The 12,804-nt window shown below is 43.1% G+C and overlaps 1 protein-coding gene across 9 annotated transcripts in view; it reads right to left on the reverse strand.

Moving 5' to 3' along the window:
- Positions 1–6,419: 6,419 nt before the first annotated feature.
- The window catches only part of MYB (MYB proto-oncogene, transcription factor), a 28,942-nt gene continuing 22,557 nt past the window's right edge, over positions 6,420–12,804 (reverse strand). For all 9 annotated transcript variants that reach the window (XM_065835736.2, XM_065835737.2, XM_071806525.1 and 6 more), the window contains one exon: positions 6,420–7,885. In XM_065835736.2, the coding sequence (XP_065691808.2) occupies positions 7,769–7,885 (117 nt within the window). In that variant the 3' untranslated portion in view covers positions 6,420–7,768. The remainder of the gene's footprint in view (positions 7,886–12,804) is intronic.

Below are 12,804 nucleotides of genomic sequence, written 5' to 3' on the forward strand. Positions count from 1 at the left end.
TATTCACATGATTACTCCCATTGACTTGGCTGGAAACTCTTGCATGAGGCATGGAAGAATTAGGTTAAAACATGGATGTGAAATCAAGTCCAGTCCACTCTAAACTGTAGTGTATCTGGACAAACCTCTGACGTCTTAATTTGTACGATAAATGGCTTTGTGTGAAATCACTTGCACCACACATTTAAACACCAATCCATTGTTCACTGGGGAAAAGAAAATGCCTCAGACAACTTCAGTGTGTGTTTTTCTCCCTGGTGTCTTTATTATTAGTAGTAGTAATTTCATTTTAATCATGAAATACTCTTACAGATATCTGTGATCAAAAATGAGGAAGCTGAGAGATCTCAGGATCCATGTGTTCTGGAAGGTGGCAGATTTCAAACGACTCATCAGTTGGAGGACATGACTGATTTCAGACTCTTGGTTGTATTGCTTTCAATGAAAACCAGTGACTTGCAGTTTCAGTTCTCATCACAGAAGATGTTCTCACAGCAACCTCTTGTTTGGATCGTTTTCTCTTTTTCTGAGTGTGGAGTCTGATGTTTGTCTGAATTCTCTCCTTCACAATTTCTGTTTTGGTGGCCAAAAGTCTCCATGACTCAAGCACACAATACACAGTCTGTGATAGATTCAGATTGCTGGCTGAAATTTGGGCCTCCTCAGTAACATATCCTTCCTTTAATTTTAATAGCATAAGTAAGTGTGTATATAGAGACATGCAAGTGTATATATAGAGACATACATGGATATATTTGCATGCACTTATTTAATATTAGTAAATGTAAAGGAAAATCACCACCTCCCGGGGAAGACAATGCTTCTCATTTGCTGACTTGTAGTATCTCTCTGATGAATTAGAACTTCCTCTGGAGATTCAAGGTCTTGGAAACTGCAAATGCAGCACACTGTGTTGCTTGGTTGTGTTATTCTACATGCAATTTCTCATAACATTCTCATCACTGTAACATCTGAATGTTACTCCAGAAGTAGGGTGACCTTTGCCAGCCCATGTGAAGAGCCAATAGAAATCTGGTAAGTCCAAACCTACCCTTGGAGAAGTTGATCTCTCTTTCTTCCACAAAGCCTGGCTCTACTTGAAAGTTTAAATTAGGGTATGAAAACGCACTTTGTCATAGCAAGGCTGAAGCTGTAGCACCCTCAGCATCAGCTTCAAGAGAGTACAGGAGCATGTTTGGGACATTGAGCCTTCTGGACAACTTCCTGTGCTCTAGACAAATGCAGGTTTCTGTTACTGGAAATCCTTTGAAAAAAAGTCGGTTATGGGTGATAAAGAGGAAGGAAGAAGAGCTTGTACCACTCTAACAGTTAGGAAAGTATCATTTAAATTTTCACATTCAATCTACTCAAATTGTCATATAAAAACCTAGTTGCTCCATTGATCAGCTGCCAGAGAGGATACTAACAGATATTTTTTTGGATGTCAGACGGACAGTATAACAAACCTCAAAAGTGACATCTTAATAATGGCCCATGGCAAAGTCACAGGGCAGGTGTGTGTTGGGTTGACTCCTCTCTTGTGGCAGTGGGGCTTTTTTGTGAGACCCAAACAGCAGCTTTGCTAACGGGATGCAATGCAAGTCTTGGCTAGGAAGTGATGTGTCTTAAAGCGGTGATGGAGGGGTGACTATCACATCAGCTCTGTAGCTTATCACTGTATGAACTGCGTTTATATTTGTTATGGGTTTTCTGTTAGAGGATGTGGCCACAAATCAGAGGTTGGCAAGGAAAGGATTACTCTAACCTCTCTGATTAGAGAAAGCTAAGGGTGCGCCTGAGCTGGCACTAGCTCGAGAGACCTTGCCATGAGTTGCCTCTCCTGGGATGCCACCACAGGACCTTTATGGAGAATCAGGAGAACTTGTCCCTGACCTGGCCAGGTGGGAATCTGCTCAGAGGATGCCAAAGCTGAGCATAATGTGCCCCATCCTGCCTGCTCCTGGTGGGCAAATCACCCCCAGCAAAAGGCTTTTGTGCACAGATGGAGCCTGACTAGAGGATGGTACTTGAGATATAATCCAAGTTTGCTTTTTAGTGAAGCAGATTGCTGAACCTGGACTTAAGAGGAGCACCATCATGAGTGCACGGGGCCCTTCTGCTGACTGAGAGTGGCAGACGCCCATCAGCCCTGAGCAGGAAAATGATCCTCACAAAGTGTGGGCTTAAGCATGCTGAGGTCATGGAACCCACTGACTTTTTTCAATCAATTTTCAGCAGGGTTTAGGCCAGACCCCATGAAGGGTGTGTGCACTGGTGAAACGGAGCTGAGCAGCCAGAAGCAGCTATGGGGACAGAGCAGGACTGGGCAGGAGGATGAGCAGAGCTGAAAAGCTAAGTATTGTCTTTATTAGTTCACTGAAAGATATTTTAGGCCTTTGACTGCAGCAAACTGCGGCTGCTTCTCTGCTTTATTCTTAGGTGCAGCGAGACTTGGCTTGGGCAGGTAGGAGCCAAAGCCCCGTGCAGCTTTCCATTTCCCTGGCAGCAGCGCAGGTTAGCAGCACCTTTATCTGCACAGGAAGGCTCAGCCGGCACCTCCGAGGTCTCTGCTTTGAGCCGGTAGGAACACAGATACCGAAAACCCATCGCTTAAATAGTCATGGCCTCCCTTCCCCTTCAGATAAACCCTGTGCTGATGTACACTGATGAGAGAGTTCATGAAGCACTGGAGGCAGCGGGGAGTGATAGGCGCGGGCAGGAAAGCACACCTGCAGGCACCCTTTTAAGAGTCTCCGGGTGCTGACTTTATCGGGAGGGCCACAGCTGGGCCGGCAGGAACAGGGAGGTGCAGAGGTAGTCTCTATGGTTAGTCTAGAAACCTGTTTGGGGAGAGCTTCCTGAAACTTTCTTCTCCGCTGCTTGCGAGAGCTTCTCTGGCAGATGTGTGTGCAGAGCGCATCTTGGAGCTGTAGCCATGAGCTACTTGATTTAATCAAGTAGTAAAAGTTGTTCCCCCATGAAATGAAATTTCCTCAGGTGTAAGTCAAACAAGCTTGTAAATGTGGATGTATGCTGAGAAGCAGGGACTCATTTAAAAAAATCAGTAATTATTCTGATACTCAAATGGATTGGAAAAATGCCTTGTAGAAATGTCATGTATCAAGAGGCATTGTGAAAAAAAAAAACCAACAAAACCACCTGATAACAAACAGTTTATGGAAAAATAATGGCAGAGTTGATACATTTTACAGCCCTTAACAATGAGCTGTATAACCAGTGCCAGCTTGCAAACATGGCCGAAGGCAGAATTTGGACCTCTATGGTCTATTTTCACTATCTTACCTGTATCAGTCACTGAGAGCAAAAAAAGTCACAAACAAGTTTATGGTGGTACCAGAGTCTTCAGTGAAAACTGCTGAGACATTGAAGTCAAGTTAAAAAAATAAAAGGCAGACAAAGCGAACAAGTGCATTTGGCCAGGAAACACAACTTCTGTTTGAATTATGGCATTACCCCATTAGCCTGTGATTGGAAGTTGTGGCCAGTGTCTTTCCTTGGCCACTGAGGCAAAATACCGTCATTGCTCCTGAGCAACATCTGGGCTGAATCCACCCATGCTAGTGAACAAGGAAGCAAGCAAGATGCAGATCAATGCCTCAAAATCATTCTTTCCTGAACTGTTTTTTAACATGCTGTTTTCCATTTTTGTGTGTTTTTTTTAAAAATACATTTCTAGGAACAGGGGCTTTCTCTGTCCTTTGCCATTGCCCCTGTCTCAGGGCTGAGGTAGAAATACAATTGCATATGGCAGGGGTAAGAGGAGGTGATAATTATAATGCTTCAATCACAACCCTACAGAAACACCCTTTGTTTATGTGCCTGTCTCTGTGGGTTTGAGGGAGGGCTGGTGGCCATCGACTTAGCTGGCCTGGATGAGAATCAAGATCACAAATACTAACAAAAAAATCTTTTCTTCTGGCTCTTTTGAAGGATCACTCTGTGCTACAGAATGTTCAATGCTGCGCTTTGTGCTCTACCCTTAGCAGACTTGTCCTTTTGGCTCGTAACTACAACGTGTGGCTCTTTATTCAAGCTGTAAAGATTTTTTCCCAAACCAGTCCAAGCCCTGGCACTTTTTCAGTTTAGGCTTATAGCTGTCACACAGGTCACACTTGTGGCAGCTGAACCCCTGGGACTCTCTACAGAGAGAGCTGAAGAATTGCGGGGTCTAGCTGGGAAACACCTCATGCTCTGGTATTTTCCTTTATTTTTGTCCTGGCTCTTTTGCGTCTTCATTTTTAATTAGTGGCACATGCTGAAATGATAATTTAAATTCTTTTCAGAAATCAAAAGAATTCCCACTGACAACATTATTAAGCTATAATTACAGTGAAGAAAAAGGTTAATAGGAATTTGAGCCAAATATCTACTCTCCATTAAATGAGAACTTGACTGAACCTGTTTCCCCTTCATTTTGGTAGGTTATTCCAGGTTTTTGTGGGTCCGGGAAGGCTATACACCTGTGCAAAAAGCCACTGCAAGGCCAAATAGCCATTGGTGAGACCATTTACGTGGGACCTGTCTTGGATAGGTCTCACTTGACCGATGCTCAAGATGGAATTTAACAGGCAGGTAGGACTTCTGTTAGACCTCTGAATGTGTATTTCAGGCAGTAAGCAGAGCACGGTAACGTGGGGATATCTATGTGAGAAACACGTGTAGGACGTGGCACTTTATTGCAAAGGAAACTTGGCGAGTATTGGTGGGGGAAAAATTATCGGCTTCCTGGGCTACGGCATTCAAACAAAGCCTCTTCCATTGCTCGTGCTGAGCACCACATGCATGCAGAAACATATGCAAATCAGCCTTAAGCTACTGAGTGTTTTGCATTTTCAATGAAGTAAGAAAGGGGGAAAAAAAACCATTTTCCTCTGTATTAGCTCGAAGTGTTCCCATGAACAAGACAACTATTGCAATCGTTTTCCGTGTTAAAAAGGTTTTTTAAAGCAATTGAAGGTGTAGGGGAAAAAAAAACAACTAATCTTTACGCTGGGCAACTGTAGGGTGATCCTTCGTGTCCCGGCACTGCTCCGCACCGGGCACTAGATAGTCATCTGTTTAAACTCAGCCACACTTGGTGCAGTTACACCTGGAGCCCTACAGGGCAAGAGCTTTTCTTCGAAGACCTGTTGTAAGCTTGGTGGGTTTTTTCCTTTTTTTTTTTCTTTTTTCTCTTTTAAGCTGTAACACGTTGCTTAAGCTGTGGCATGCCTCAAAGGCAGACCTTTCCCTCTTCCCAAGTTGCACACCATTAAGTCCCGCAGTCCTCCCTCACATCTTGCACAAGTGTTTTTACCACCCGAGCCCGCAACCTTTGCACAGGCCAGCGCTCCTGCAGAGTTCCCCATCTCCATAATCCATATCCAGCACTGGGGTCCTGCCTGCGGTAACCACCGCAAAATTGCTGTCTCTCCCCCAGCCTGCCAGCTTTTGATGAGAGCTCGAACCGCATGTGCGGGCAGATGGGAAACACAGGCAAAACCTGGAAGGGGCTGCTGGAAGCACTGTTCCTTTCTGGTGCTGAAAGCCAGGAGCACACGGGAAAGCACCTTGCAGAGGATGACAAAGGCCGTTTTGCTCCTCTTTTTCTGTGCACTGTGTGGCCTGCAGGCCAGCATGTGGCTTGGGCTGGGAAGACTGGGCAGGCTAGTGGGGAAGGAGCAAAAAGGACTGGAAGGCACCTTCGGGATGGACACACCTGCAAAGAGGAATCTGAAATCTGCTCTCAAGAGTATCAGTCTGACTTCGGAGCACTTGTAGCAAAACTTAAATTTCAGCAATTTGTTTTCAAACTACTGAATAAAATGCAACTTTTTTCATGGCAGGTTCTGTTTTCATTTTTGTTTGGCAATTGCTTTTACTCTCTAGCTTTCCTGGGGCTGAACATCCTCAGCACTTACGCTGCATGAGGCTCCGCAGGTTTGCCCAATTATTAGCTGTGCAGTGTAACACACCAGGGTTTCAAAGTATATGCTCACCTCTGGTTTCTTAAAACAAGCGTGAAAAAAATCTGCTGTACAATATAGGAGCTCCAGACTCTTTTGCTCTTATTCAGTTGGTTCCTGATCTGATGGTCTTAGGTGAAGTATTTTGGGAGAAGAGCAGTTTTGCAGAAAAGGTGCAGAAAACCTCTCAGCGGTTGAAGCTGACCTGGACTTTGGTGTCACTAGGGATGTGCCTCAAGCCTACGACATGCTAAACGCTCACTGCTTTGTGCTGTGCTCCTTCTACTTCCTTAACAATCAATGAGAACTAAGGATGCCGAGGCTACCTATGGTGTGCAAAACTCTATTCCTTACTCATCTAAGACTGCTGGAAAATACCTTCTTGTCTTGATTGTTGCCTGTAACAACATCGCCAAAACAATGAAGACAAACAAGATTAGGAGACCATGCGAGTATAAGTATAAAAGAACACACTTTATTTATCTACAAGGCAGTACATTGTCATATAAAAAATTAAGTGCAGATGAAGCTGCACTAAATGGTATTAAGGCAGCAAAGTCAAAGGCTGTTATAAAAAACAAAACAAACAATAAAAAAAATAAAATAAAATCAGTGTTTTGCCATATCGATGAAGATTTGGTATGGCAGTACAAAGAATCATATATTTCTAAGAACCTGATTCGGTACACAAGATCCAAGTTAGGGAACAACTAGCTAGACATGGAACAAAACAGACAACATGAACAAGACAGTGTTCTCCCAAACATGTGAAGGTGCAATTCATGCTGTTGCAAACCAATGAGAAATAAAACAACACATCCAGACAAAAAAAAAATCTCCCAGGAACAGTGTTCAAAAATATTGCTCATAAAAAAGGGGAAAAAATATAAACGATGTAAAAAAACAATCAAAATAAAAGGGTCTGAAATGCTAGTGCATAGTCAATTTGCTAACATCAACATTTGTTTTCTTTCCATATAAAGCTCTACTGCTTCTTTTACACTAGCAGCATGTCTACACGCTAAGGTCTGTAGCAGCAAAACACAGTATTCATTTGGCATTTACAAAATTAAATTACTGAATAAAAATATAATTTTTCTCATAAATCTATGTTTCATACAGTAATATTTTTAAAGCAAGCTAATTACTCCCCCCAAACAGAAACACACAATGTATCATGATCTAGAACCATAATAGAATGAAAGAGTATTTCAAGAGGCATAGATGTCTGAGCATTCACAATCTTGATCAGTCCTCCCCCTTTGCACAGACTAGAGTTTGTAGTAATGCTTTTCACTTCAGTATTTTACACCAATGCATTTTGTTCAGTGATTTAAAATTTATCTGTTTGAGTACCTGCTCTTTTATTATTATTTAAAAAAACATAAAAAATGAAACAAACAAAACCCCACCCCTGGATAGCACATCACTGAAAAAAACAATACTGGTGTATTAGGTCTGCTTGATCTCAAAAAGTACAAAAAAAAATTACCTTTATTATAAGTCTGCACTTAAGATCATTGATTACTGATTCAATCTTAATACCTAATAATTTAGGCAAGTATCATTTATTAAAAAAAAAAACAAAAACAAAAAAACCAAACCTCTCAAGTTGGGTGAAATCCAACAAGAATATATATGCTGAGTGACTAAATGCACTTTGTGCTGCTCCCAACTGTTGTACCACAACAAAGATAGGCTCTTCTCCCATTCATGAAAAGTTTTCATGCAGAGGAACAGGAATGTCCCAGCGGAGGTGAAGTGTTCTCAAAACCATAATGCTTCTCTGTCCGTCGACCCTTTCACATCACCAGAGTCCGGGTGGGGAAGGAGGCCATGTACTTGCGTGCCTGATCTGTCAGGGCCATCTGGTCCTCGATCTTCCCACAGGATGCAGACTCCCAGGTGTTGTTCAGATGCTAAATTAGAAGCAGGCAGAAAGATTTGGGGTGAACAACACATGATTTTTTTGCAGCCCCAACAGAAGCCAGGCTCACTTGCCATTCATTAAGTGTTGCATGAACATGCAGTAGGATGTTGTTCAATCTCCAAAGAAACTGAAATCTCAACACAACAAAATAAAAAAACATCACCCCCACTTCTGAGTCAGTGACTGGAGGGGGCGGGTAGAGCAGAAGACCCACAGAGAGGCACACTGCAAGAACCAGGACCAAAACCCCCCCACTCCTCTCTCAAACAGTGTCTTCTCTACGAGACAATATCTATAGACTTGCTTTTAATCCTTCCTTCCCATTAAAGGTCTGAAAAGATAATTCACTTGCAGGTGGACTTTACAGTCAACAGGCCACAGCCAGGCTAAAGCCCACAGTTAATAATGCTCAGTACTCACACACAAATTCCCACCAAACCTCCATTCTAGAGATAGAGCTGCTCTGCCCCTGTGTTCCCTAAATGAACCTGATGACCTCGACAGCCTGACCGCAGCTAACATGAAGTCCCGTGCTCAAAGCTGCTTTCACCTGCGCACAGCGACGGGCACATGCCCATGAGCAGAGCTCCTCCGGCAGCGGGAAAGAGAGGGTGTGCGGGGGAGTGACTCTCAGCAGAAACAGCATTTTAATTATCATGTAAGCCATTTCACTTCTTGTGGTATTTATGGAGGTTACAGACACCATTTAGTATAATGTTAAAGTGAGATAAACATATCTGCAGAGGGCTGTGCGCACAGTATTTACTTACTCACTACACATGTGAGATGTTTCTCATTGCCTTGAGCTATAAACAGTAATGAAATTTCAAAGCTCCTGGAATTTACAAGTATACACACACATTTATACACATCTTTTTTTCTGTTGAACTCCTTCACTTAGTCTGCTTTTCCACATCAAGATACTCCCTAAGCCCTAAATAAAAACTCTATTATTATATGGAGCTAGTTGTATGAATAACCTGCATTCAAACAATGTGCTCAATGGAGAACTGACTGCCAACAGTGGGATTCCAGTACTGTTGAAGACTGGTAACATTTACACCCAAGATACACTAACAAGGACAAGTTAGGAGAAACCCTTCTCTATCTTCTTCTGTTTTCAGCAAGGATCATATTTGTAGTTCAAGATCTACGTTGCTCAACCAGATGACCAGAGCCTTCTCAATGTTTAGGATACTGGGTGAAGCATAATTAGTGGACTGCAAGCCACCTGCTAAGAGCAGAACTGTCCTGGCATGCCCATGGCTCTTTATGCTGCTTCTTCTACTTGCTAACTATGTAAAAGGATCCTTAATTTTTTCTCTGGCCTAACTGTTTAGAGCAGAGCTGTCAAACTCATTTTCACCGGGGGCTACATCAGCCTCACAGTTGCCTTCAAAGGGCTGAATGTAATTTTAGGACTGTAGGAGTAGTTACATTTATACAGTCCTGAAATTACATCTGGCCCTTTGAAGGCAACTGTGAGGCTGATGTGGCCTCTGGTGAAAATGAGTTTAGCACCCCTGGTTTAGAGAATACTCTTCTGACTGTAAACAGTGTTATCTGAGACATATGTTTAGCAAGAGACTGGACAACATATGAAATACAGATAATTTCTCGTAACACGCCCTAATCAGGGCACTGGTATTATACAAACACAAGGACTGAGGTTCTCTTCCTTGTGGGGCTTACAGCCTAAAAACAAAAACAACGAACAAGTAAGTAGCGTGGCCAAGATGAGGGAAAGCATGTTAGTTCTCTGTGAACTACCGCTGGGCTTCCCTAGACACGGCTTTTCCATTCCTTCTTCCCTCTCCTCTCCAAGTTTCAAATATTGTCTCTGCTCCTGACACCTTTTTGCAGGCAAAGCTCCTGCTGAGCTTCAGTGAGAGCTCCCCATGTGAAGGAGAACCAGATCAGGCCTCAAATCATTAAGCTTCTGCAGTTTTTTGTGGGAAAGCACATCTGTGAAGCGAACAAACATGCCACACACCTCCTTCTCGAGTGGTTCAACCTGGTCTGGTTGTATACTTTGTGCTGTGGCTCAGCCTAGGGCACACGCCACAGCCAAAAAGCAGGTGTGACATACTTTCTGCATGCCACAGACATTCATGTGACACGCCACAGCTTCTTTTATGTTTTGATTAAACAGCTTCCAGGGTAACTTTTTCAAAGGCACTTACATCAGCTGGGAACCTACAGCCTCCTGTTGATCTTCAGTGGGATGGACTCAGACACCTGTGAGTATTTTACTTGATTGTTTTGCAGGTATTTGCACCAGGGACCAAATTAATGCCTGGTACAATGCTGTTGGTTTTACTGAGAAGTCAGATTTGGTCTTTACATCTCAAAAGCAGTTGGTAGTTCCAGAATATCCATCATTTCAAAGGAAAAAAAATATGTGCCCAACTAGTATTTCCCTGTGATCCCCCAAAGCTTCAATACACTGGTCTTGAAATGAGAGATCAGCAGTCCCTTAAGTAACTGAAAACACATATGGAAAAGTCCATCTGTCACAGTGTGTCAGTTTTTAAAAAACAGCAGTAACTTCAGGCAAGGAGTGTCCTGATTTCATAAATTAGGCTTAATTGTTAGTATCTACACTGAGCTCTTTGTATTAACAGCCATGTGCTTAGAAAAGAGGAAAAAAAATAACAAATCTGTATCCTGATATCTCCAACATCTCAGCAGGCTGCTACATGTCACTCATTCCACTGAAAGCCTGGTCTTGGTTTAAGTCGATGTCAGCGCAGCAGCAGCCGCTGGGGCAGGCAGCAACCCCCTGCCCTCCTGCTGCTGTCGGCTGCTCGGGAGCCACAGACCAGCAGCGGGAAGCAGGCAGGGCCAGCGGCAGGAGGACTGTCTACAGCCCTGACTTGAGCCTGCTTGGAATCTACTCCAAGAAGTTTTGACCCCTGTATGGTTTTCCCAGAAGTACATGATGCTATTTTGTTCTTCCTAGGACAATTTATAAGAAGAGACTAACTTTGTAGTCTCACTGATGGTGGTGAGAACTTTGCTCCAGTAAAGAATGTAGAATCAGACCCAAAGTAGCATACTTACTGAAGGAGTATATTTACTAAGACAGTTTTCAGTTCTATCCCAGGGAACTCAGGTAACATTTTAAAGTGGATATTTTTAATAAACGTTTTCTGTCTGAAGCCTTGGCTGTCAGCAGCCAACCCCAAACAAAGCACAATGCCTTTGCCTTGCCAGCCCCGCAGTGCCAGAGGCACGTGTGGAAGTCATCCCAGTGACAGAAGTTTTACTTCCCTGCTTGGCAGAGAGCGATGGGTCCCCTGACCCCAGCAGAACTCCGTGCCGGCTCTGGGCACACAGAGCTATAACAGCACTTAGTAAAAAGGGAAAAAGCACACCACCTCTTTCCAAGCCAGCACCACAGCCAGTGTTGAGAGGGCTCCGTTATGGGAAAGTGGCAGCACCCAGCAGAAAGGAGCACTTAGCAAACATCTCAGAAGAGAAGAGACCTGGGCTGAAAGCTAGAGGCATTGCAGGAAAACAGCACAGAAACCCAAATCAGACCGTTCCTCTTGCAGAACACTCCTTGCAGCTCCTCTATCACATTTAAAGGTCCAACTCTGCAAGTCAATGGATGGAAACACAAAAGCTTTGTAATTAGAAGCCAAAAGGCCTGACCCAAAGCCCACTGACATTGATAAGCATGTTTTCATTGATTCATCCCACTTAAATTCAGCTGCATTAAGAGCGAGGTGTTCATTTTGGCATCTAAATCCCTAGCCAGTGGGGACAGAAAGGGATTTTCACAGTACAATTGGTTCCACATATATATTTTATTGCCTCAAAGAGTGTGAGACTACTCTTAGTTTTGCTGTCAATTAAAATAACGTAAGCCTTTTCAGCCAGCACTTCCAGCTGTATTTTTCTCTTCTACACACAGCATTTTTCTCTCTTTAAGTTAAAACAGGAGACAAGGGGGACAAGAAGGTATACTGCTATGAGTTCCCACAGGATAAAATTACAGACCCATGGTACAATTCCAGCTATGTCATTCTCCCTGGCTCATTTTTTAACCTCAGTAATCCTACCAGCACATCCTTCTGCTGGCAGCAAAACTACCTCATTTATCCTGTAACATGCTTTCAGCTGCCCTCAGGCAGATGCAAACTGTAAACAAACTGTCAAAGTTGTTAACTGGGATATCCAGTTAAAGCACTTTAAATAAAAACTTGGACCATCTAGAGAAAACAAACCAGAGCAAGGATAGAAAAGACTGTGGAAAGGTGCATTTCTAACACAACTAGTCCTTCTGCACTCAGAACCTGGACTGCCTCTTCATGTGCTGTCTGCACAGCTCAAGAAAGCTCTCGCATTACGACACCTTGTGTGTTAGGAGTGGATGCCAAAACCAAACACTGCTGCAGTCTTGCAGTACTGAGCTTCCAAACTGATGGAAGTGTAGTAGAAATCCTCAGGCAAAGAACTGTGTTTAGAAGACAGACTTTAAATCTCCGCTACACTGGCAGGTATCTTCAGCAATTCCAGCTAAGTTACTGGTGTTACGTACAGTCCTATTGATTTATTTAAGATGTGCTGGTATTTAAAACAAAGAAAAAAAAAAACAAACCAAAAATGTTTAAAATATTTAGAAGGCTCAGACTCTTAGAAGGTATCTGCCTCTGTTGCCTTCCTGCAAAAAGTTGGGTTTCTTGCCAGTTTTCCCTTAGATTACACGGTGTGGATTCACAGCACATGCCACCAAAAAGAAGGTTTGCAACAGAAATGCAGTACTCCTTCTGTAACAGAACAATCAACACACTAAACAAAGCAATTTCCTAGCAGAATACGATGCATATAATGTACAATGGTTTGGCTTTCTCTTCTATAAGGATGCAGAATCAAGAGAAGCCCTTTTACTTATCAAGACCA

Source organism: Patagioenas fasciata, chromosome 3, assembly GCF_037038585.1.
Source record: "Patagioenas fasciata isolate bPatFas1 chromosome 3, bPatFas1.hap1, whole genome shotgun sequence".
In the NCBI taxonomy this organism is placed as follows: domain Eukaryota; kingdom Metazoa; phylum Chordata; class Aves; order Columbiformes; family Columbidae; genus Patagioenas; species Patagioenas fasciata.